The sequence below is a fragment of the Anguilla rostrata genome, chromosome 7, assembly GCF_018555375.3.
Source record: "Anguilla rostrata isolate EN2019 chromosome 7, ASM1855537v3, whole genome shotgun sequence".
In the NCBI taxonomy this organism is placed as follows: Eukaryota; Metazoa; Chordata; class Actinopteri; order Anguilliformes; family Anguillidae; genus Anguilla; species Anguilla rostrata.
The window spans coordinates 30,023,799-30,051,443 of record NC_057939.1 but is presented as its reverse complement, the minus strand read 5'-3'; the positions used below and the strand labels follow the sequence as shown (position 1 = coordinate 30,051,443).

General features: G+C 39.0%; 1 protein-coding gene across 1 annotated transcript; it reads left to right on the top strand.

Annotated features, from left to right (window-relative positions):
• The first annotated feature begins 22 nt into the window (after positions 1–22).
• unc93b1 (unc-93 homolog B1, TLR signaling regulator) lies at positions 23–27,468 on the top strand. Its single transcript, XM_064341923.1, has 13 exons — positions 23–415; positions 9,179–9,304; positions 9,874–10,015; positions 10,408–10,561; positions 11,010–11,171; positions 11,434–11,563; positions 11,921–12,014; positions 12,231–12,355; positions 12,624–12,806; positions 13,065–13,338; positions 13,710–13,828; positions 14,096–14,218; positions 26,599–27,468. Exons 2-13 carry the CDS (start codon positions 9,191–9,193, stop codon positions 26,833–26,835), a joined length of 1,857 nt encoding a protein of 618 aa, XP_064197993.1. The 5' UTR covers positions 23–415; positions 9,179–9,190; the 3' UTR covers positions 26,836–27,468.
• Positions 27,469–27,645: the final 177 nt, after the last annotated feature.

Here is a 27,645-nt window from a genome sequence, read left to right as displayed (position 1 = left end):
TGCAAGCTGCATGTTCACTTACTGGAATTGCGTACATTTTTACGCAGTTACGGTTATGGTCGCTTAGCCGTTGGACCTTTGGAACACTAAAGAAGTGGGGAGAAATGCTGGGGAAAGTAGCAACGAATTACAATTCCCTCGTGCCACAGGTTTAACCAGCCACTAGCCCAGACGAGAAGGTTGCGGAAAATATGTACTACGTCTTTAAGATAAACCCTACCGACCAGAGGGTACAAGAAGGAAATGAAATCTTTCAGTACTTTCGTTTCCCTCTCGAAACGGTTATTTTTGTTGCATGTTACTTTTCTACTGAAAAGAGGAAGCTATGCTCAGTTACTAAACAGGTGAATCGTCTCTCCAAATATCAAGCTTATAACAGTTAGCTTTCCTCTGTAACGTCGCAACCAAACGAAAGGTGAGTGTCTTCTAAAAGGTGGAGTAAAACTTCAATACGTTTGCTTACAGTTGTTATATTTGTTGAAAAGCATGCACGCAACTGCAAGACTACCGCCTGTACAGTTGTCCAGTGAACATAATGTTGATAGAAAACGAATGTAACACTGAAAAAAAGTCCGAATAAACTTCAGATTTGTGGGTAGGGTTGTTTTTTTTTTAAAATATTTTAATTATAATTTTTTAATTGTTTATTTAAAATTCAACTATCATTTGCAACGATGACCTTTGAAATCAAAGTGGGTAGGGTAGTCAAGCCAGTCATTGCAGGGGGTGATTTAGGAGTCGGATTTGTGGGAATTTGACTAGCAGTTAACAACCCCACTTTGGGAAAGTGGCATGGAATCTGTAGCCTACTTCTACTTTTTAAATTAAGATCAGCAGGCTTAATCTGGTTTGGCTGGAGTGCACAATTGTCTTATTTTTGAATTACGCCGAAGTTTGGGTTATTGTCAATATCGTGCGTTTATGGAAAGCCCTTTTAACATTAAGCCTGACCGGATTCACATTACAGATATCAATTCGACTCGTCAAAACGCTAATTTAAGATATCTCTAGTTGCATTTTGACTGGTAAAAACGTTAATTTAAGATATCTCGAATTACATTTTGACTAGTAAGATTGAAGTTACTTGAGCCATTCATGTGTGGAACCTCCAATTAAAGATATATATAATTCAGTTTTGCCTATCTACGTGAATTCCAGATTTCTCCATTTAAATTATGACTAATCGTAACTCAAATTCGAGATATCTTCACTTTAGTTCTGACTAGTAGGCTATAGCCCTTTTAACATCTAATAGCTTGTCCGGATTCTCATTACAGATAGGCCTATCTGTAATTCATTTATGACTAGTCAAAATGCTAATTCAAGATATCTCTAATTACATTTTGACTAGTCAAAACGTTAATTTTTAGATATCTCTAATTCCATTTTGACAAGTAAGATTTCGCCATTAAGTTATATGGAACTCCAATTATCTACAATTCAGTTTTGACTAAAACGTGATATCTCCAGATATCTCCATTTAAATTACTAGTCGTAACTCGAATTCGAGATATCTTCACTTTAGTTCTGACTAGTCATAATTCCAATTAAACATATCTTTCCTTGTTATTGAAGATATCTAAATTATATTTTTTGATATCTGAAACTAAGATATTACTAGTCAAAATACAGTTGTGGATATCTTGAACTGGAGATATGACAAGTCAAAACTAAAGTGGAGATATCTCGAATTTTATTACTAGTCAAATGTTCCTTTAAGATCTACAAAGAGGATATCTTGAAACGAGACCGATATTACTTGGGAGATATCTTCAACTATCATTCTGACTAGTCGGAATACATTTATAGATATCTTCAATTGACTAGTCAAAATGCAGTTGTAGATATCAAAAACTGGCCTCTTGTACGAATTTTCTCGTTCTACTAACGCAGCGACGACTACATCAGACCAACCTGAACCAGAGTCAAGCGTCTTTCTATAGGCTCAAATTAGTGGCGAAAGTATTGTAAATGGTAAACGGACTGCATTTTTATAGCGCTTTTATCCAAAGCGCTGTACAATTGATGCCCCTCGTAAGCAATGACTTGTGCTTGCAACTTATGGTTTGTGTTTGTACATTGCGAGTTGAAACTGAAACAAAAGTATTTTGTACTTGTAAGCAATCTTGTGCTTGCAACTTATGGTTCGTGTTTGTACTCAGCAAGTTGAACCTATAATAAAATCGTTGTGTTTGTTGATATAGATTTTCGTGAGGGGGGAAGGTCACGTCTGTAAATTAAAATCTACATGTGTTTTGTGATCTGAAGTGGTTTGTGACCAGAAAAAGTACGAATGCAAAACAGTTTTTACGTACGACACTCCCTCTACATGCAACGCAGTTTACAAGAAGAAAGCTACAAAAGCCGCGTTTCCACCAAAATTACCCGGAACTTTCAGTCCCAGGAACTACTTTACCAGGAACTAAAAGGTTCCTTCAGCCAATGGTTGTCTGCGTTTCCACCGGGGTTTAAAGTCCCGCGAAGATTAGGCAAATTAGCCCACTGACGTATGAAAAAGCGACGTTGTCGTCGGTCCATCTGTCATATGATTTCTTCTGTAACCCCATACTACCACCGAAGTAGCCTACATTATTTTCTAATAACCGGGACAGCCCGGAGGGGTTTATTCCACTTATATACAACGGGTTACCAACAATGACTATATATGGTTACTTTTGTATTTATTGATTTTTATCGATTTAATCACATGGAATTGAAATATTCTTCTGCAGCCTTTTGGGCATATTTTGCCGCTGTCAAGCAAAACTGTCGTTGGTAGTTGAACTTGGACCGTTATGCAACAAATAGGATATAACAGACCAATAGTCAGATTGTAACTGTTTTATATATCCTCTCAAACACATTCATTATGTTTTTATGCGAACATTCGCTTTCATGTCTTGACATCCGAAGCGACAGAATGCATTCACATTTCCAATATAGGCTAACTGGCAACAACAGCAGAAAACATGCACACGTTGTAAACAATTTGCTGTTTGATTACTTTCTCATCGTCAATTCCATATAGGCTAATCGCAAAATGACAAGAATAGAACGAAAACTCGGACTTGCGTGAAAATTTAAATTAGTAGTGGTACAGCCACCGTTTGTTTTCCTTCGAAGTTACTGCTAGCCGAGCAGCGAAATGTGCCCTTCAGATGCGAACCATGCACCATAAATTAGTCCATAGTCTTCCTGGTCTTTTTGTGGAATTGAAGAATGGCAGAGTAAAATTACGGCAGTCTGAAAAAGCTAAAGGTACGATTACTAGAATTAACCTGTTATTTTACCCTGACAAAAAGTGCGGAATGTGATTTCCAGTTTGCTTTTACTGTATCACCAATGTGAATTACGCAGAACTACCGCATACCTCACATAACTGTATCAAACGTTTTGAGTCAATTACAACGGGCTAAGAAAATCCGGAAGAAAATATTCAGCAACCGAATTAATCCGTTTGAATGTTTTAGTACGTAATATGCTGTCCCAGCACGAATGCTTAGCATTTTATAAAACGAATACTAAAGCAAGAAAAGAACAGAAGAGCACACGTTATAATTCGATATAAGATGTTGGCAGGCTATAACCAAAAGTAGGCTACTGCGCCGCATAACATACAAGTTTGATTTGAAGTTATTATGAAAATAAATTGGTTTGCGCCTGCATATTTTCAAACATGGCGCCTGAAAATAGACACAAAAAAATCCCGTGAGTACTCGACCAATCAGAAATGTTCAGCGCTGCAAGCTCAACCCAAAAGGTTCCTGTACTTTCGAAAAGTACTACCCCCCGAGCAGGAACCTTTTGGGGGGTAAAACAAAGCCCCCAGAACTAAATTTAGACCCTAGTTCCTGCGGTGGAAACGCACTGAGTTCCTCAAAAGGTTCCTAGTTCCGGGGTATAGTTCCTGCGGTGGAAACGCGGCTAAACAGACTTTTGGCACTGCTTTCACGCTTCCGGCATGGAGAACCAATCGTTCAAGGCATTTTAAACTATCCAATCAGCGCTCCAATCGAGACCAGGGTTGCCATGTTGGTTAATTTTCCCCCATTGAGTCTCCAAGAACGTTGTTATTAAAGGGAATATTGCAGGTTGGAGACCCCAGTGAATCAATGTGTAGGAAAATGATGTAGGAATAGATTTTCATAAAAAATATAATTGGGATGGCAGGTATGCCATCCCGCCAAGTTACGCCTTGGCGGGGGCATGCCCCATACCTATACAGCACTGAGAGTTTGGCACTTTTCAGGGTTCCCCACAGAAATAACCACAACAGCCACAGACACTCAGCCCTTAAAAACATTAAATTCTGTACATCCTTTTCCCCATTTCAACAGACAGAATTCATAAACAACTTCACATGTCCACACAATAAAGCCCCAAACTAAGGGGGTTTTGCGTTTTCTTCTTCTTCTTCTCATTCTTATTTTTCCTGCCGCCTATCCCACTAACAACATGTCTCCCCATTGGACATTTCACTGACACCAGCCAAATCTTCACATACACGACCCAATCAAAAACGCGCATACACACGCAAAATACCCATACCTTTTTACTCTGAAACATTTCCAATTTAAACAGCTAGTCTGCCTGTGGCCTAGTGGGCAAGGTTACAGTCTTGGGAACACGGGGTCGTAGGTTCAAGCCCAGCTAGGAACACGTTTCTTTAACCTGCTTCGACCCTCACTAATAATTGTCTACTACTTATCAATTATTGCTTTTGCACCATATCTACCCGCCGTTCACCATTCAGTTATTAACCGGCTACAGTATTGCTAAGCCATATGCATTATGACGTACCGTCTGTACGTTCAGTTATTAACTGGCTACAATATTGCTAAGCCATATGGATTCAACGGGAGCTCTTCTGTGCTTACTGGCCTGTGTTCTTCTTTAAAACCACCGGCAGGTTTGCTAATGATATTTCACTCATTGCATAGCTATGGCATGGTGCTGCACTAACGAAGTCACAGACTGGTAAACCTCCGGTTTAAGGCTTGAATCCCGCCTCGCCCTCAGGCAGGTCATTTCCTCTTTTACACTAACGTTTTCTTACGCTTATATTTGCTTTACCAAAACTCACTCACGGCCACCCATATGCATTTCATGACGGCAAATGTATTCCTTTTATTAAAAAGTTACACCAGTTCACCACTGTGCCATTTCTACTAACTATATTTCTTCACTTGGCTACCGTACAAAACCTTCTTATCAGCAAACGCCACGTTTCTACATTCGTTACCTCGCCCTGTTCTCTATCTAGCCACATACAAACAATTACTACGTATGTACATTCTGCAACTCCGCATTAAAACATTACATTTAAAATCATGATTCACTCATAAATATAACTACTAGCACTGAACATGAGAAAAACACATTAGTGCAATAGATTGCACACATTATTTAACCCTCCACTTCAACAACTAATGCTAAATACAGACTGTTATATATACCGTTTGATAAGGAAACTAAGCTCGCTCATGGTCACTTCATTTACTTCGCGCTATAGTCTGTGATCATGTCAACCTTCACCTACATGCCCATTCTGCTAAAAACATATTGTTTCAACTACGCAATTTCATCATTTCGCCTAATTTATCTCACACTGTTGTTATTTTCTCATATGCAAAGCCTGCTGGGACATATGCGTCTGCTCCTATTTTCAACTTTTCCGGTTCTAGCTTAACAAAACAGCAAAGAGGATTCCTACCTGCAGATAAGCCTATCAAAATGCCTTATAAACCTTACAAACACTAAAAGTGCATCTTTACGAAATAACAGACAACGGAGCAGGACAGAAGGGTACACAAGTTGCGACCTAGGCAACTCTAATTCTACGGGCTTGCTGATTCTTTTGTCAATCGAGGCTCGTTGGATGCCCGTCAAATCCGTGAGTAGCCTACATACATTGGCCATATTTCACCTTTTCTGATGCGTTTACAATTACGCCACCGCACCATTTGTCACAGCCACTGTTCTACATATATAGCAAACCGAAACTGCTAAACGTACACGCTCATCAGACTGTACAAATTCACACAAGGATAGCCATAATCCAGAACCGTTTCTTACAGGGTCACTTCGCATTTCTCACTCTCGTAATAAAACGCTTTGCAAAAAGAAATATCTCATAAAAAACACGTTTTCAACGTACAAAAATGCCAAGTTACTCACACATACAAGACATACACTGTCAATAACTCATTCATTCAGACTGCCAAAATCCAGGCCTGCCATTAAAAGTATTGATATCAAAATGACACCAAGTTACAGTACTACAAACAATATATGCTATCTTGCCTCACCGAAATTTAATAACATGTATTCCAAAGCAATGCTACCCAATATTTCCTCAATTCTTTCAAGTCACAACGCAAACTAAATGGAATGACACTATTGCAGATAAACAGTGTGAGCAGGCGTGTGACGATTTAATGTCAGCTTTCAAACAGATTCTATTAAAATATACCAAAACAAAGACCCGGAAGTCTAATGTAAAACGGAGTTTGCCTTGGTTTAATAGTAACCTATGGGATCTAATGAAAAAAAGAGATGCTTCCCTGAAAAAATCCATAAAATCAGGACTGAATACTGATCGTTTAATTTATAAAGGACTGAGAAATAAAGTCACGATGCAACTTAGAAAGGCTAAAGCAAATTTTTTTCTGGAAGTCATTAAAGAAGCAAAAGGGAATAGTAAAAAATTATGGAGAAGCATTGATAAACTAACTGGAAAGGAAAAATCTAAATGTGGTAGCATACAGCTCAAAATAAATGGTTCTCTTCAAAATGATAGCTTAGCTGTTGCAACAAATTTTAACGATTATTTTATAAATTATGTCCTGGAATTGGGTCAGATTTTTACACAAACGCACCTTTCTCAAGCTTCTGTTTATCACAGATCTGCATTAATTTTGACACCTACAAATGAAACAAAGGTAAACAAAATCCTCTCAACTCTATCAAACAGCAAAGCAAAGGACATTTATGATCTTGATACTGCATTTATAAAAAAATATAAAGAAAATTTAACCACTCCTATAACTCAAATAATAAACAAATCAATTAATGAGAGCACTTTTCCTAGTGCCTTGAAACTGGCTATAATAACCCCTGTTTACAAATCTGGAGATAAACAGGAGGAAAGTAATTATAGACCTATCAGCATACTCCCCGCCATCTCCAAGGTCACTGAAAAGGTAGTAGCAGAACAACTGATTGCACACCTTGATTCCAAGGCCCTTTTACACCCTATGCAATTTGGATTCAGAAAAAAACATTCAACTGAAACGGCATGCTGCTATTTCCTTGAAGTCCTTAAAGCAAACCTAGATAAAGGTGGTGTGGTGGGAGCAGTCTTCCTCGACCTGCGTAAGGCTTTTGACACGGTTAATCATCAAACACTACTCAACAAGCTGGCTAATTATGACCTTTCCATAACAACACAAAACTGGATAAAATCATACCTAAATGGCCGACAACAGTGTGTGCGGATTAACAATAACTTATCACCCCTAAAAGCCTGCACCATGGGAGTGCCACAAGGCTCAATTCTAGGACCACTGCTTTTCAGTATATACATCAATGATCTCCCATCTGTATGCGATGATGTTGAAATCTTGATGTATGCAGATGACACTGTGTTATACACCCATGGGAAAAACGCAATAGAAGTCGCCACAAAATTATCAAAGGAAATGGAAAATGTTTCTAAATGGCTAAATGACTCCTGTCTTACTTTAAATGTTGGAAAAACTGTAAGTATGTATTTTACCAATAGGTACAAACTTAGAGAGTGTCCTGACATCTGCGTAAATGGACAAAAAATTAATAACGTGGACGAATTTAAATACCTGGGCGTCACGCTTGATCCAACTCTTGACTTCAAAAAGCATATTAAGAACATGGGTAACACACTGAAATTTAACCTTGCAAATTTTAGACATATAAGAAACTCCCTCACGGTTGAGGCATCAAAGACCTATTTAAATGCAATGATTCTATCACACTTTTCGTACTGTATGTCAAGTTGGTCCCAGGCAAATAAAACAGCCTTAAGACCACTCGAATCATTATATAAAAGTGCCCTTAAAATTCATGATAAAAAAACACGTCAATATCACCACTGTCATGTACTCACTAAATATAATATGTTAAATTTGGAAAATTTTATCATGTACTCAAGTGTTTGTCTAATTTTTAAGATTATTCATAACGCTGCTCCTCCTCCCTTGAGGAACTTTGTCACACTCAGCTCAGAAAAAACAACACGAGCCACTAGATCAACCACTCGGGGGGAGTGCAGAATTCCACAACGCAAGACCTCCTTTGGAAAATCATCCTTCACTTTTATGGCCATAAAACAATGGAATAATCTTCCAACTGAACTAATAACATCCACAGATTTTCACACTTTCTCCCGTCTAACAAAACATTGGATCCTTACACAGCAAACTTGCAGACATTAGTAAATTAGTTTTGAGGGGGGGGGGGGTGGGGATGGGGGATGGGGGGGTGGGGGATGGGGGATGGGGGGGTGGCGCTTTGTTTTAGGGTTGGGATGTGGGGATGACTGTGTTTTGTATGTTTTTACTATTTTTGTATTTTGTACTTTGTTTTTTAATGTCCTTTCTATTTTACTGTTTAATGTACTTTCTATTTTACTTACCTTACTTACCTGCCCAGGGACTACGGGTGGAAATGAGCAAATTGCTATAACCCGGTACATTACATCTTTCCTTGTTTTATATAAGGTTAATGTTCTTTGTACACTGTCCCTGTTTAAATAAACTAAATAAATAAATAATAAATAAATAAATTGGTTTTACGCGTAGAGATGTTCGTTTTGAGACTGAGTGGTTATATATTGTCTTGGACAATCCGTTTGTGAAATATACGTGCATGTGTGACGCCTGGGTACCTTGCAAAATAGCTGTGCGTAATACCACACGTGTTGTTTACGGCGTTGTTAGTACAGTCCGGCCTGATTGACACTTCATTTATTCAGTAGGTGAGAGTATGCTTTTGAAATAGCGTTTTATAGGTCAGAGTAACCGAAAGTTTTCTCATCGCATTCACTTACGCATTCACTCTGTGGTAGCAGACGCCGCTACCACGGAGTGTAGGGTATGTTTCGGGTCCTATCATTAACTTTAACTATTGCTGCCTTGCATAGGCTGACCACCAGATGGCAGAAGTGGCAGGAAATGTTTACAGTGACGCTGAGCAGCCAACAGTTCTACCTGCTGGTGACACGGAGTTACTGCAGCCAGTCGGGCAAGATGGAAACATTCAAGGGGGGGTAATGTACTGTTCTGTAGTTTGTCTGTCTTATATCTGGTCTTCTCATGTTTCATCTCTGCAAGGTCTGTCCCCTTAATGATACCGACAACTATATGAAAAAATATTCACAATTTAGTACATTCATCACTTGATGTGAAAAGTTTACGATGAAAGCATTTTTTTGTCATTTACTTTTTAAATGTATTTATTTTTTGTTTTAAAAGATCAGGAAGTGTGTCAAATATTAGGTAAACCAAGTCTGTAATATCTTATGTCAGCACACTAATACCTAAACTCAGAGCCAGTGCATTTATTTTGGGTCACAACAATCCCTTAGCCACATAATATATACATATATATATATATATACATTTTTTTTTAACACTTTGGGGAACACTTTGGAACAACATTCTTGCTTAGTGCCACCAAGGCCTGAGACCCTTCGGCCTAAAATTATTTGAAAAGATTGAAATGATGAAATGAAAAACATGGTTTTAAAAGTCACTAGTCTCTCCTCTTTCTCAGTGGTCCTTTCCCTCATCTCGCTCTCTCGCTTTCTCCCTCTCCCTCTCTATCTGTCTTTCATAGATGGAAGACTTCCTTGGTCCCCACCCAGAGTATGATGAGGAAGAGGAGGAGATTAAATACTATCGAAGGAAGAGGCTGGGTGTGGTGAAGAACGTGGTGGCGGCCAGCGTGGCTGGGATGATCACCTACAGCATCTACATGGGTGTGCACAGGAGTCCCCAATCATCCACTGATAACCAGCCAGCGACAACGGGACCCTGATCACTGACTTAATATTAAATCCAGTTGCTCAGAAACTAATTCTGTAGCTGACTGTCCAGCACACTGTTTGTGTGAACACACTGTCAGTCATGCTGTAGCTAGTCTTGTTCATTAAACATGACTAAAATTGAAAAAACATAAAAGTAAATATGCATAAAAGTAAAGACCTCTGCTTATGTAGTTTTATTGAAAACATTTTTTAAAACTTAAATGGAAAGGGGTAAGGTGTGTTTTGAAAATCTGAAGTCATTGCTTCAAATCAGGTGCTGGGAGTGACCCAAGCATTCCTCTGTTCTGCTGTCATGCCCCACCCCCTGCCCCTGCTCACTGCAGGCCTACTCCAGATGCAGCTGATCCTACACTATGATGAAACCTACAGGGAAGTGAAGTACGGTAACCTGGGATTGGAGGACATAGACAATAAGATGCTGATGGGAATCAATGTCACACCCATCATCGGCCTTCTGTATACCCCTGTACTCATCCGGTACTGCCCCCCCCTCCTCTACACCCCTGTACTCACCCCTCCTCCCTCTTCCCATCCACGCTTTGTCTCAAATCAGATTAAATGCACTTTATTGCTATGACAACAAAAAGGATTGTGTTGCCAGAACATGATAAAACAAAATCACATATTCATTAAGAAGAGAACACCTCTTTATAAAGAAGACATTCATATAGAAGATATTACTGACCCTTCTTTGAACATCCCTGTGCGCAATTAAGGAACACAAAAATAGGAAGACAGAAATACAGAATATTTCAATTTAAGTGCCGGTGAAACTAAAATTATACTCAGCGTCTCACAGTAACTGATGTGTTTGAAGTGGACATGCGCTCAGTGTCTCAGGAAGTGATGTGTTTGTCCATTAATGGGTTTCTTCTTTTTTGTTCTTTTCCATTGTTAGTGATTTCATTTTAATTCTTTTTTTCAGGTTTCTTGGCACCAAGTGGATGATGTTCCTGGCCTCAGGAATATATGCTCTCTTTGTATCCACCAATTACTGGGAGCGATACTATACCCTGGTACCATCGGCTGTTGCTATTGGACTAGCCATAGTTCCCTTATGGGCGTCACTGGGGAATTACATCACCAGGTGAGAAGAAGGGGAGGAGGAGGGTAAGCAGGTCACTGGACTCAATAGTGAGCCTGTTTGAGTTTCTCAGATTCCTCATAATGTAATTATATTTGTATTTAAATAATCCAGTCAGTCTGTGTGTATATACTATATTAATTATCTCTGTCAGTGCAGTGTTAATGTAGTAGTAATGTCCACTCGCTCAGTGTATTAATCCCTCTCTGTCTCTCTCTCCCCCCTCTCTGTTTCTCTCTCCCCCCCCCCTCTCTCTTTCTCTCAGGATGGCACAGCAGTACTATGAGTTTGTGAACTATAAAGAGGAGCATGTGCAGGAGCAAAAGAAGACCCCTAAGGGAGCATCGCACCGTTACGTCATCATCTTCCAGTCTGTCTTCTACATCTTGTTTCATGTGAGTGCATAAACCTCCATGCTGCAATCAGTCAGTCAGATATTCAGATAGTCAGTCAGTCATTCAGTAATCAGATATTCAGTCAGTTAGTGTGTGAGTCGATCAGATGTTTGGCCAGTAAATCAATCACATTTTCTGTAAATCAGTCAGACAGCAAGTCACGCAGTTTAGTCAGTCAGATACCCATATCATCAGTCAAATAGTTTGTCCGATATTTAGTCATTCAATCAGTCAGGTATTTAGCCAGTGGCATTCAGTCTTTCTCATATAGTTACATATTTTGGTACAGTGGTCTCTGTGTCAGTCACATTCAGTTTGTGAATGATTGGCTTTGATTCTTCTGTCTGTCCATCTCAGCTAAGCCTTGTGTTTTCTGAGTTTCCCATGGTGTTCTTCCTCAATGGTTATCTCTATGACTACAACCACACCCTCTACAATGTCAAGAGTTGTGGTAAATGCAGACTTTTCCTCTCATATTGATATTTGTATTGATGATTTATTATTTATTGTTTCAGTTTAATTACTAGTTTGAGTTGCATTTTAATCAGGTAATTTTGTTGCTGTTTGATATTGGTATTGCTGGTTGATGTTGATGTTTGACATTTCTGTTGATGTTGATGTTGCTGTTTAATGTTGATGTTAATGATTGATGTTGTCCATCCCACAGGTGCAGAAAGTCACGGAATGATTGTGGGGCTCAATAAGACAGTGCTGAGGAGTCTCCCCCCCTCTCTCTCCCTCATCAAGTTGGAGAGCTTGCTGATGGGGGCAGCCTTTCTGAGCATGATCATTGTGAGCATCTCCCCCTCTCTTTATTACTGTCTCTCTTTCCCTCTCGCCCCCTCTCTGTATCCCTCTCTTTCTTACTGTTTCGGTCTCTCCCCCTCTCTGTCCCTCAGTCTCCATTTCTCCATCCCTCTGTCTCTTTCTCCCTGCCTTCCTCCCTCTAATCCTCTTTTTCCCTTCTTCTTATCCCTCTCTTTCTCCCCCCCTCTATCCTATGTCCAACTTTTTTTCTCTCTCTCCCTCTGTCTCTGTTCACCATCCCTTGCTCCCACAGTTCCTTGCTCTGTGTGGAGCAGCGTATCGGCCGGCGGAAGAGATCGACCTGCGCAGCATTGGCTGGGGAAACATCTTCCAGCTGCCCTTCAAGCACCTGAGAGACTACCGACTGCGTTTGCTTTGCCCCTTCTTCATTTACAGTGGGTTTGAGACCCTGTTCGCCATCACTGGCCTCATTCTGGTATGCACAGCTCTCTCTCGCTCTTACTTCCTCTCAAATTCAAATTATATTTTTTACTGGCAAGAAAAATAAATACATAATAAACAATAAAATAAATAATTAATATGTGTATCAATAAATGTATATATAAATAAATGATTTGAGTAAATTTTAAAACAGAATATTACTGTGATCCCTATTACTATGTCCCTCCCCCTCTCTCTCACTCTCCCTCCCTGTCCCTCCCTCTCTCTTTCTGTCCCTCTCTCTCTCTTTCAGTCATATGGAGTGTGTTCTATGGGTATGGAGAACCTGTGGGTGTTGGTAGTTGTGTATGGGCTGTCCTCCTCACTCTGCTCCACCCTGTCACTGTCTCTGCTGCGGCTGCCCCGCCCTGTGCCCCTCCTGGTGGGTGGGGCCGTGCACCTGGCTGTGCTGGTGGGACTGATGTGCTGGTCCCCCACTCCCAGAAACCTTACCGTCTGGCCTCTAATGCTGACACTGACCATTGTGTGGGGTTTCGGCTCAGCTCTGAATAAGACTGGCCTGAGCAGTAAGTAGGGTGGGCCATTATTATTATTATTATTATTATTTCCCTTAAATATTACTATTTGTTATTGTTATTGGTCTAATACTTTCAGTAATACAATTAATTACTACAAATAATAATAAGTTGCAGAGAAATAGAAAAACACTAAGGGAGTGTAAAATGTGCTGGCTAAAGACCATCATGTGCCATCATGAGTGATCACGTGCTGTTTTCAGGAAATTTTCCTCTCTCCATTGAAATGGAACAGGATAAGGAAACACCTCATGTTCCTCTGTGCTGATCTCTTCAGTTTGGGTAAGATGAACTGTAGGTGATCTGTGCTTCTTTCTTCCTTCCATCCATCTATTCTTTCTCTCTGTCCTCCCCTCTCACAGCTCTGCTAGGAATGCTTTATGAAGATAAGGAGAGGTTGGACTTTGTGTACACCATATACCACTGGTGGCAGGCCATTGCAATTTTCATCGTATATCTGTGGTCTGGGCTCCCCATGAGGGTAAATATCAGATTTATTTACCCCCCTTTCTCCATTTATTCATTTGAACCAAGCTATGATACACCATCAGTCATTTACTGATCATTCTCTTCTCCAACATTGTGTTTGTCTTATTTCAGACCTGCCAGCCACACACACGTTTAAATCATAAAAAGATGTTAAAAGAATTAAATATAAGTATTTAGAAAAAAGTATAAAACAATGAACATAAAAATGAATGTTCTGTATTTTATAGTCTCTCTCTCTCTCTTTCTCTGCCCAACTTAGGCTAAAATCACCATTCTTCTAGCAACCTTGGTAACGGCGGGATTGAGCTATTGGTTGATGGAGCGGCGGCTGGTGAAGAAAGTGCCCTATCGGCTGCCCCGAATCCCCCGGCCAAAACATAAGGTAACCAGGCTTATCACTTATCACTGTGTCACATGACACTCTTTGTGCTTTCAATCATCATGCCATTTGACTGGGTATGTCATGTGACCATCTGCGTGTTTTTAATTGGCTTGTCATGTGACCATCTGCAAAGTGTAGCTGTAGACCCACCTCAGAGTTTGTTGTTCGGTCCCCTGCTGTAACACTTCCTGCTTTTTGATCCTTTCTCTGTCTACGAATTTGAGTGCTACAGTTCTGAAGTTAGTCTAATTCAGAGTTCACAATGGGCCTGAAAACTCAGGCCCGACCCAACCCGGCCCGAGTGAGTTGAAGCCCAAGCTCGGCCTGGCCCAAGATCACATGTATTTTACTAAGCCCAAGCCCGACCCGTACAAAACAAAAAACATTGCCAGAAGTCAGCGATTGCTAGAAGACAGCTGTGCCTCTTGCTTAGGCTCACACGGCGCGCACACACATAGTGCAACGAGGAGAGAGAGGAGAGCAGGAATGCCACAAGATTTACACACACCAAGGATCAGAAACTCACAAGGATGCCCTTTGTAAAACAAAATGCTTTATATTAAAACATCCACATGGCCTATCATTAATTATATCGTTGTTTGTTTTTTGCTTATTTAAAACTGATCGCTTTTGCTTTGAGCAGTCTCAGCTGCAGTAAATCAATTTTGTCAACAGCAAGCAATTTGATTTTACTTCTAATGTTTTTAAGTTGGTCCATAGTCCTTTTTTATTTTAAGTTTGAATGCAATCTGTGGAATTCTGTTGAAATCATTGATTAAAAATGTAATATCTATGTAGATAATGCTTGTTGAGGCCTGACAGTTGAATTCTACATTTTTAAAAGCAGTTTCAGTTTCCTGAAGGTGGAGATTACTACTGGCTGGATTTAACAATTATTTGTGTACAAATATCACCTTTTTTAGAAGTCTTCAATAGCTAAGTATTATTGTATTATTGACTTTATAACAAGACCAAACATAATATTCATATTTCATTTCATTATAAAGAGGCTTATATAGTGTATCTTTTGATAATAATGTAGTGCTTAGCCCTGCTTCCAACAAGCAACTTTAATACGTAAATTTTATTTCAGACAAGACAGTCCTTGTCTGACTCCTATCCCACACCTCCATGCTTCCACACCTCACCCAATCAGTGCAACCGTGCTCTCCTGATCATTAAGTATGCATAGTTCAGGAGAAGACTGCATAAAATGGAGTCCCTACTTTTAGTGGGGAATTTTTTGTACTTAACATCAGCCTGTTAACATCTATCGCAGTGGACATTCGGGGGTTGATATCTGCTGTTGCCATCTGGGCAATCTGGACCTTGCATCTGGGCCTTGTGTTTCTTTCTGTTTATGGTGTGTGCAGTGTTTGTCTGGCATTGCTCATCAGGCATTTAAAAAATTTTATCTCTGGTTTTTGGCTGTCTTGTGGTTTTATTATTGGGTTTCTTAGGACTACTGGGAGAAACAAGCTTTTGTTTAGTAATTTCTTACATTTTTCCTATCGTGACTCTAACCTGTCAATGTCTCTAACATTCGTTGTTTAACCCCTTTGCGCACATGCCAAATCTTGCCAATCCTTGCCCATTTAGGGGGTACCCCATTTAAAGCTTTATAACTCCAGATGTGAACACCACAGAGACTTGAAAAATAGCTTAAGGGTCAATGACAAATAAAGCTTCTAAAAAGGTATTTTTAAATAACATTTCAAAGTGTTTTAATTCATTTTTTGACTGTATTTTTAACTTCACCGCCCAAAAAATGTCAGGTGGCACAACCAAATATTTGTAAAAATATATATATTTTCCTACTATTTATTCTAAGTGAAATCTTTGGCAAGTATCCCTTAGAGTGTCTACAGTGCCTAACGCATTATTATTTTGTGGTTGTGTTTTGTATTTACAATAATTTAAGATTATTGCATTCTAGTGGCCAGGTATTTAGTATCTTTAGCATTCGATTTTACATTTAAAGACAGAAAAATAATTATACAAATATACAAATGAATGCATTTAATACAATAGATATTCACATAATAGTTATCAACCATTTGTTCACTTTAACCTATTATTTATTGGTTTAAATGAATATTTTACCTGGTCGCACCACCGCATGATTATCAGTTGTGCCACCTGACAACCTTAGTAATGACAGGAAATGTGCTGAATAATTGCATTTTTAATTCAAATACGAAAAAAATGTTTTAGTCAACAGTCTCTATTGAAGTAAAAGTAGTAAATTGAACAAAAACAGGATACATCACATGAGATCACATTCGGTATATAGCAACTGGAATAGGCTACAGTGCAATAGATTGATTAGATACACTGTAGTGGATTGTGATTGAACAACAATGAAGTCATGTTTTAGTTTGATATACTTAAAAAGAAACATCAGCTAAAGTCCACTGAAAAATTTAATTTCAAATATCCAAATGCAATTTATCAAAAGTATTCCAAGTATTCCATTTTAAAACATTAAATGCATAGTGGTGCTGCCAGCGAGCTTAAGGGACAAGGGATTGGAGGGAGTTCATGATTTGGCAGGACACCAAGGTCAAGTCAGAACTCTCCACCTAGCAAGACAATGGTTATTCTGGACTAACATGGAGTGAGATGTGAAGGAGTATGTCCAGTGCTGTGAGAGGTGTGTACTTGCCAAGACTCCAGAGCCTGCAGCACAAGCCCCATTGGAAAGCATAAAGACTCCACTTCACGAAGATGGCCCATGCCTTCCCGTGCAGGAACCAGACTGCTAAGCAGATTGCCAGAAAGTTGTGGGACTGTGTTTTCTGCATCTACGGTTTCCCTGAGCGTATTCACTCAGACCGGGGGGCCAGCTTTGAGAGTGAACTAGTGTCTGAGCTGCTGGCGTCATCAAGTCTCATACCAGCGCCTACACCACCCCATGGGCAATGACCCAGTGACCCGGATCAACTGCTTGGAAGGCAGCTATGCTCACCACTATACCACCAACATAGGTGGCATCTAAAATTATTAAAAATTATAATCATAAAGAAGGTATTACATCTTTAACTTAAAACTAATAAACATTTTAGAAATGTAATAGATAATCTTAGAGCTTTAAATAACATTATTTATTTCATATAGTGACATTCCTTGCAGTTGTGCCACCTGACTTACTGGTTGCGCCAGCTGACTTTTGCAGCTCATTTCAAATTAAACAGGCTTCTACTTGGACGCCTGTATTAGCTTTTGCCTTTGCTGTCAAGTTCATATAAATAATTTTTAAATAGAATAAAGAGTTTTATGATGAAATAACATTTTCCTAGTTTTACATTAGTTGTACCACCTCACATGAAAAGTGTACCAGCCTAGCTATGAGTTGAAAGTAGCTATTTTATCAATATTTGAGAGAGATCTATAAACCTTTTCACTCAGCCATAAAGGTCACTTGGGGTCCTCTTGATGATGCAATATCCTGTTTACTGTTATTATCTCTGCACTTCACAATAAAAGTCCCATGTTTACGGTTGTGCCACCCTGACATTTGAGAACATACAGATTGCTGGACAAAAGTTTTTAAATTATCTCAACAGCTTTAAAACTATTGTTATTTGTAAAATTTGTTTTATCTATTATCATTAAAATACAATTTTTAATAGTTTTCTTAGTCTGTTCATTTCTACGGACGGTTGCTCCGCCTGACATTTTGGGGGTTTGAGATGCCAAAACATAAAAGAATATATATTATTTGAATGTACTGAAAATGTATTCAAACTAAATAGGTTTTATAGAACAAAGTGATACATGCCATGAATTGATTAAATTATTTTTAAAGGAAATAATGCACTTGGACACAAAAATATGCATGTCATTGACCCGTAAATGAGACATTTGTACCATTTATAATACTAGCTTAGATTACTTTATATTCATAATTTTAGAAGAAATAAAGTGCCACAAATGCAACTGTCTAGGCAAAAAATCTAAAATGAATTTGCAATGAAATAATGAGAGATTGCATATATACAACAGGTTAAAGTATACATGTCCTGGATATGTATAACTACTAAAGATCTATGAAGCAAAAACTAAGCAGTGTACCCAGCGTCTCCAAATCTTCCCAAAATGTCTAAATTATGCATTGCTGTAAATCACAACAAATAAACAGTTTTTACTAAAGAAACTCACTGTTGCATAATTTTCAAGTGGGAATTACAAGCTTTCCATCAGTACAGTGGTCTAAAATAGCTAGGGGTACAGAAGCATATCCAAAATCTCTCCAAAAAGGAACATAATACTTTTTGTCCATTGTAAAGCACTTAAATGAGCCTCTTATGAAAGGTTTAAGATGAAACATTGATATCAGATTTAAAATTAATGCAAAAATAATGTCACACAATGCTGTACAGTACCTAAATGTGTAATAATTAACTCTTGTATGTATTTCTATACTCTGTACTCTCGTATGTTTTCTTGCATGGGGATTGGACGACATGAAAACAACTTTTAACCGTCCACCACGTTTTGCCAATGTTCAAACACTCTTGTCATCACTGTTGCATGCATCACAAAAACTACTAGACTAAATGGTAAATGGTAAATGGACTGCATTTATATAGCGCTTTTATCCAAAGCGCTTTACAATTGATGCCTCTCATTCGCCAGAGCAGTTAGAGGTTAGGGGTTAGGTGTCTTGCTCAAGGACACTTCGACATGCCCAGGGCGGGGTTTGAACCGGCAACCCTCCGACTGCCAGACAATCGGTCTTACCTCCTGAGCTATATCGCCCCTTACCAATGAACGCTTACATTACAGTGTGAAATATCCTCATTATAAAATACCACTAACCTATTTAAAGACAATCAATTTAAAAAATAATGTATATAACCCAAATACTTTGAGCAGTAATACTTGCATAGCAATAATGAAAGCTTATCTGTTTTCAGTAGATAGAGACAGGAAATCAATGATTTTGCAGCGAGACGGGGCTCCATCAGGAAGCTGATGGAGCCCCAGGCAGTTTAAACTCAACGTAACTTTATAGAGAAAAACCTGGAAACAAGACAACCGTCAGATTCGCTTTTCTTAGCGAACAGCGGAGTAGCCCCACTGTACAACACCGCGGGCTCACTCACGGTAACACATACAAAACTAGACGTACAGCGACAAACAACATCCAGTTAACACAGAATCACGTATTTACACATAAATAACTCCACTACTTACACACATTTAACATTTTGTAGTCCCGCAAGCACTATTCACGAAAGTCCACACGCCGTGCATTCTGGGACCTGCCAGCTATGCTGGCCGGAACAGCCCCTGGACACCACAATATAGTTCTATCCACTTCTGTCTTACACCAGAAAACGATGTCAGCTAGGTCTATCAGTAAACATATGGCTTAGCTATTCTCAGATGTCCTCAATAATAATAGTATTTTCCAAGAAATTACAAAAAATCGTTGACAACGTTTCGTTAGGTGCAGCGTCTTTTGCTGCTACCACAGAGTGAATGTGTAAGTGAATGTGATGATAACAAAACTTTTGATAACGCTATCCCAAAAGCAAAATTAGACATGTTATACATTGTTAGAAAGCTTATACTCTCACCTACTGAATAAATTAATTGACAATCAAGCCAGACTGTACTAAAAAGGGCGACAACGCCGTAAACAACACGTGGTATTACGCACAGCTATTTTGTAAGGTACCCAGGCATCACAAATGCGCGTATATTTCACTAACGGATTGTCCAAGGCAATATAAGACCACTCTGTCTAAAAAGGGACATCTCTATGCGTAAAACCAATGGTAAGGTTGTATATTTATTCAATATTTAGTCCCAGATATTGACAGTAGAATGACATGGTATCATTTTTAAAAACATTTTCTAATTTATTTCGTTATTCAGTGAGCAGCATTTTCACTGCTGTATTGGCATATCTTAGGGTTATAAGGGTTCAGTGCCGGCCCGAGGATTTTGGCCCTAAGCAATCTTGTCGAGTGGGGGGGAGGCAAAACTACGTATTCGGCTTAGTTGTTGTGTATCGTCTACTAATGAAACTAAAACAACTCGTTTCTGTTTTTAACTCATACTTTGGTTGCAGTAGCAGTGAATGTCTGACTTTAGTCATCTCGGCACGCCGGTGTGCCGACCACTAGGGGCTTTGCGCTTAGAGGTTAAGGCAGTTTACCTTCATCTTTTTTTTTAGTTGTATAATTTGTTGTGATTTAATAAATTTCCTAATTTAAATCTGGTTGTGAGTTTTAAATTTTGATAAAGGTTGTTCCAACAGGTTGCGCAGCCTATCAACAAATCTGGCAAATTAATTGATCATTGAAATCTTTGATAATAATTACCAAATTAAATCAAATAAATACATATTTTATATGTTGGATAAGTGAGAAGTTTAACTGCTGATACACTTGTGTTCTGTATTCAGAAAGCCAAAGGTTAAATGAGGGTGTTAGCTGGATATTTTACAGAGACTTGCAGAATGCCTTAAATGAAACAAGACACTTATTGTTATGTTCCTGTTGTTACTTCACTTTCTAGTTGGTTATCTGTTTCTCTCCTGCACAATCTTTGCTTCGGTTTGTAGTATGCGCGTGGTTTCCTCTAACTCTCTCTCCCCTCAGCTGATCTTTCTCACGCACTGGTTAATCACTCGCATTTCATTCACCTATTCCCTGTTTGCATTCTCACGCTCTGTTCAATTGTCTCTCAATTCACTCACCTGGTTAACGTAGTATATATTCTCTGTTCCCCTGTTCTTCAGTGCCAGATTGTGACTCTGTTTATAGTGCCTCTCCAGCGTTTACACCTGTTTGTCTTGTGCTTGATCTTGCCTGTTTCCCGACCACCATTTTCTGCCTGCCGTCTTTGCTTTGTTGATTTCCTGTTTTTGACCTTCGCCTGTTTTTCGACTTTGATTCTGCCTACTGTTTTTACTTTTGCCCCGGTGGATTTTTCTGGTTTTGATCTTTTGCACCAACTGACTACGAGACTGCCTGCTGTATTGTGCTGTTGCATTGGACATCTCTTACGGGAGTTTTGCCACTCCGCTGTCTGATTCTGCATTTTGGTTCACCAAACTTTGACTCGTGACACTTATACCATTTACAATACTACCTCAGATTGGATTATATTCATAATTTAGGTAGAAATAAAGCACCATAAATGCAATTATATTGGTGTAAATGCAGAAATTAAGTATTCTCCAGATAATGCAAAAACATTGTGACTCACTGTGGTACACGTATCTAAATATGTAATCATTCACTATTATGTGTTTTTTTTGTAGTGTACAGCATGTTGTTTACTTTTTTGCATGGGAATGGGACCAGATTTTACTAATTTTACTATTTATGCTCACTCCAAGGGAAATTGTACGTTCATTTAGCACATATCAACACACAGAAAATTTGAATTAGTATTTCCCATGCCTTAAGTGACAAGTATGGCCGATGGAGATACTAACACTCCACATTATGTACAATAAGATTACAATAAAATTATATTACACCATCAGAAGAATTCTGGCGATGTTCGGGCTTCATGGCAAATTGGTGCATCAAACATAACATGAATGAGCCACCTATGAATGCTGACACTACAGCAAGAGAAATCCTCATTAGAGAATTGCACAAACTTCTTGAAAAACACCCAATTTCATTGTTAGTGGCATGAATTATAAGAAAACAGGCCACTAGAAGTAATGGCACTATGCTGATACTGCTCATTGTATACTAACAAAGCCATTATACAAACAGCTAGATCTGTTAGTTAGCCTCCAATGCAAAAGTTCTGAGCATTATTAGTAATAGTATTTTTACAATGCAAATACATAGCAATATCATAAATACGACACAGCGTAAATAATTTAAATGTTACACACAGTAATGTGTACATGTTCGTATATATTTTCAAGCTAGAGCTCATGATTCCTGTTTTTCTGACCAACTTGCCAAAGAATTTGCTTTAGCCATGCTGATGAGTTAACAAAATTAGTAAAATATTCCATGAACTAACGGGAAAAAAAACAATTACACTGCCACGTGTATTTGCATATTACTGCATAATGTTATGGTAGAATTCACAACGCTATGCTGAAAAAAAAACGCTTATGCAGATATGTGGAGCTCTCACTCTTTGTAATAAAATTCAAATGAAACATTCCATATACCTTTGGAAATCCTCTACACAATAAAAGAGTTATGAATCAAATCAGAATAAAGTGATAGGAGTTACAGCAGCATAAAGTGGAAGGGGGGTTTTGCGCTCGGCCGTTGTAAATACCTACCTCTGCTTTCTTTTTGCATGTTTATTTCTCGAACAGATTGTTCAAGACAATAAATGACCACAGAGTCTTGAAAGGGTCATTGTTACATGTAAATACAATGGTAATATTGTATACATTTTTCATATTTAGTCACAGCTACTGATAGTCGAATGACATGGTGTAAAATTCCACAGAAATTCCTTCTATCCTGTTTATTTCGCTGTTCAGCTAGCAGGCTTTTATACTGTTGTGCTGGCATACAATGGGGGTGCTTGTTAAATGGACTACCTGCGTGGCAATTGTGGAACTCCGAAACTTTGTATTTAGCATCGTTGTAGTGTATTGTGTACTAATGAAGCTAAAACAGAGTCTGATGTTGTTTCCACTCATAGTTTGGTCGCAGGAGAAATTAATGTCTGAGTTGAGCAATCTAGGCATGCCGGCTAGGGGGCTTGCCAAAGGGGTTAAGGAATTGGTGTGCGCGCAGGCATCCAGTGGTTATGGTTCACATAGGAACCAATGACATACAGTGCTGCTTGAAAGTATGTGAACCCCTTGTGCAATTACAGATTTTTGAGTTTTTACCATGAAATCTTGATTTCATCAGGACCTTCTTTCTTATCTGAAATAACAGGTTTATATTTACCAATTCCATATGTTGGTTTAGAGGAAATCATGCATGTAATAGAAAAACAAAGTTAAAAAGGAATTATTGCTTGTGCAAAAATAAGTGAACCCCAAGTTGCATTTGTTTACTCAAGTAGGTAGAATCAGGTGTTATGCCCATACAGCTGAATGCAAAATACACCATGCAGAGAGGAAAGGAGATCTCAGAGGAAGAGGGTAGTGAGAGCACATCAGTCTGGGCAAGGCTATAAAATCACCTTAAAAAATTGAGCTCTATTAGTCCACTGTGAGGCAAATCATGTACAAATGGAGAGCATTTATCATGACAGCAGCTCAGACTAGAAGTGGACACCATTCCAAAATATCCCCAAGAGCCACAATAAAAATAATAAATCAGGTAAAAACCAACACAAACATAACATCTAGAGATGTGCAGACTTCCGTTGGTGCATCTCAGGTAACTGTGCATGCTTCAACAATAAGAACTTTTTAAAGAAGAATTTTAGCAAGGGTGGCTTGGCGGTGAGGGAACGAGAGCGAATGTGTATTAGTAAGTAATAATTGGAAATGTCTTTGCATAAATGCTAGAAGTATAAAAAAATAAATGTTTAAAACGTGAGGTTGCTATGAATAGTCAGGGCTATGACATTGTTGAGATTGCAGAGACATGGCTTGGGGAGGAGGATGGGGATGAATACAATATAGAATACAAACTCATTAGAAAGGATACATCTCTATGGTGTAGCTCTCTGTGTAAAAGAAAAATTTAATGTGCAAGAAATTCCAGAAATTGACTCATACGGAGTGAGTATATTTGGATTAGCTCATAGGGGAACCTGAAAATGGCCTTATGGTATGGTATGTGTTACAGGCACCAGTTTCAGACAGTGGTGCGATTTAAATGCTCTTTGGAAACACAAACATGTTTGTCAGGAATGTGAGACTATTATTATGGGTGACTTCAATTACGTGATATTAATTGATGACAGGACCAGGAAAAAGTGAGGAAGATTTTTTAGATGTTATAAATGACCTTTTTTTGGCATGGTATGTAGCATAGAGGTAATCCAGCCACTTGGAACTAGCGATCATTCTGCAGTTAGTTTTGATGTATTTTGGCAAATTAATAAGGCCTCCTCTACAACCTGAATGTTTTATTTTAGATGAGCCAGTTTTAACAAGATGCGAGTAAATTTATGTAATATTGACTGGGTGCAATTTCTTGACTGCAAAACTGTGAATGAAAACTGGGGCAGGTTCAAAAAGGTTATTCTTTTTTTCGCCAATTTAGTCATTATACCAATTCCTGTGTGAATCACGGTCCTGGTTGATGCGCTATCCTCTGTTGGTCTGGGGAAGGTGTAGACTACCACATGCCTCCTGCAATACAGCCGCTTTTTTTCGCCTGACAGCGAGGAGTTTCACTGGGAGAGCATAACGCGTGCGGAGGTTCACACTATCTCCCCCAGATCCCCTCCCTGCTCAACAGGCACCCCACCAACCAGTAGGAGTCACTAATGCAATGATCAGGAGTCATACCCTCACCAGCTTCCCACCCAGGAACACTGCCAATTGTATTCGTAGGAACGTCTGACCAAGCCGGAAGTACCGCTGCCGGGGATTGAACCCCGGTTTCTGCGGTGGTAGGCGAGTGCTTATACCTCTACACTACCCAGACGGCCCTCAAAAAAGGTTATTCTTGAGGCACAATTGAAATTTATTCGAAAGGTAAGGAAAAGTAAGTTGAAGCTGCTGCACTGAGGGTAATAAGGCTGAATATTGTAATATGTGTGCTAAAGTTAAAAAAAGAACTACAGGAAGCCAAGAGGATATTTGAAAGGCAAATTGCCCAAGATGCAATAAGTAAGTCCAAAATGTTTCTTTCAATACTGTAGTAGGAAAATGATATCAGGTGCATCACAAATGAAGAAGGAGCATCGCTTTTTAAGAATAAAGATATTGCTGATGCCATTATTTTCTTGAGAATTTTACTAGAGAAGAGGTTACTAATAGACTGGAAGGCATATTCAGTACTCAGAATGTCTTAGCAGATATTGAGATAGAGGATAAAGAAGTACTGGATAAATTACATAAATGAAAGACAAATAAGGCAGCAGGCCCTGATGACAAATACCCAAGGGTACTCAAAGAGTTAGGTGAAATCACCTTTAAACCACTGACGGGTATCTTAGTATTTAGGGACCACTGCTCTTCCTCATTTATATTAATGACAGGGGCATTAATCAAATTACATTAGTCAAATCTGCAGATGATACAAAACTGGGAATTTGAGCTAATAGTTTAGAATCTACTAAAATAATCCAAGAAGATTTAAACAAAATCCAGAGGTGGGCAGACACATGGCAAATGAAATTCAATATAGCCAAATGTAAATTTCTGCATATGGGAAATAATATTAGGCAGGAATACTTTATGGGAGGAACAAAATTGCAACGTGCTCAATTTGACAAAGACTTGGGAGTAATGGTTGATCAAAACTTTCAGGGTCTAGGCACTGTGCTGTAGCAGTAAAAAAAAGGCCAAAAGGATGCTGGGATTTATAGCCAAAACTATTGAGTATAAATCCAAGGAAGTTAAACTTATCTTATTCAATACATTTGTTGTACCACACTTGGAGTATTGTGTGCAGTTCTGGGGACTGTGCAAGAAACATATATATTCAGGAAAATGGCAAGCATGTTGGGCTTAATGGCCTTTTCCTATCATTATGTTATTTTATATTCTCAAATGGATTATTCATGACAATAAATAACCACTGACTCTTGAAAGGGACATCTTTAGGTGTAAAATAAATGGTATTAAGTTTGTAATTTATTCCATAATTAGTGGCAGATATTGCAACATAGCTCAGGAGGTAAGAGCGGTTGTCTGGCAGTCGGAGTGTTGCCGGTTCGATTCCCTGCCCTGGGCGTGTCGAAGTGTCCCTGAGCAAGACACCTAACCCCTATTTGCTCCCAACGAGCTGATTGGTACCTTGCATGGCAGTCTTTCACTGATGGTGTGTGAGTGTGTGTGAATGAGGGAATGAGAGGCATCAATTGTAAAGCGCTTTCGATAAGTGCTATATAAATGCAGTCCCTTTACCATTATAGAATGACATGGTATACATGAACGAAATGCTATTATTGGGTTTATCCTGTTGCTATGACAGAATACAAATTTTTGGTGGTGACAGAATATGGTTATAACTCCCTAGACACTATTGCCCAGTGTGTCACACTGAGGGGGTAGAGTTGCAAATGAGACTGCAATCAGGGGGCGCTTGTTAAATGGACAACCTACTCGGCAAAGGTGGAATTTAATAACTGTATTTGGCATAGGTGTCATGTATCATCTACTACAACACATATTTTGTTGTTTCCACTCATGGTTTTGTTGCAGGAGCACTGAATGTCTGAGTTGAGCAATCTCAGGATGTTGGCACCCTGGCCACTAGGGGGCTTGCATATAGGGGCTAACTGGTTTATTGTTTCAGGTGAAAGGCTACCGCTACCTGGAGGAAGATGACTCAGATGAGTCTGACTCAGAGATGAGTGAGGAAGAGGAGGAGGCAGTGGGGGCCAGCGAGGACGAGACCATTGGAGACCGGGTTTCCCAGGACTCCCATTCCCCGGTGGGGGGAGTGGGTGAAGTCAGGGGACGGAGGAGGAGAATGGAGGAAGATGCCTATGAACAGGCAGGAGGGGTGGAGGACTATGTGCACACTCAGTGAAGGAGAGAGAGGGAAGGAGGGAGAAAGAGGGAGAGAGAAAGGGAGGAAATGTTCTGAACCATATTCTTACTCCCCAGTATCTTCAGTAGCACTGCCAATCTGAGATCAGCGCACAGCATGTTAACTCAGCTAGCAATAAGTGCTCATCTGAGATCAGTGCACAGCATGTTCTTGGCACACAATAACAGAATGCTCATCTGAGATTGGAGATGCTGCTTTAGATGAGTGGGGAAATTAAGACTTTCTAGAATGCAGACAAAATACAGAGAAAAAATGGGAGTATATAAAAAGGTGTTGAGGAACAGGTGCGAAAATGAAAAAAGGTGTGGAAAAGAGGTGTAAATAAAAGAACAGAGAAGTGATAACGAATAGGCATTTAGCTGAAAGCTGGCAGTGTCCAAGTTTAAATGTGCAATTCTGCATAGATAGTATTTTTCTGCTTAAACTTTAAAATAATTTTGAAATATTTGGGGTCAAAAACCATGCCTGGGGTGGCTGTCACATGTTAATTTGGAAGCGACCTAAGAATATTAATGACTTTTAATGTTCAATATGTCATTGTACTGCTGTATTGTTTTAGCAGATTGTGCTATTTCGCATGTCTTAGAAAATAAATGTTTGTGTTAAATCTAACATGTACAGAATAGAGACCATGTTCTTATTTTTACCTCAGTACAAATTCAGTAAGTCTTGACAAACCACTTTTGTGAATGTCTTACACAAACCCTGGAGCCAATTCCTCATGCTGCACTCAGTTGTCTTCAGTATATTTAATTTAACTTAATTAATTAGAATTAATTTAAATTCAAA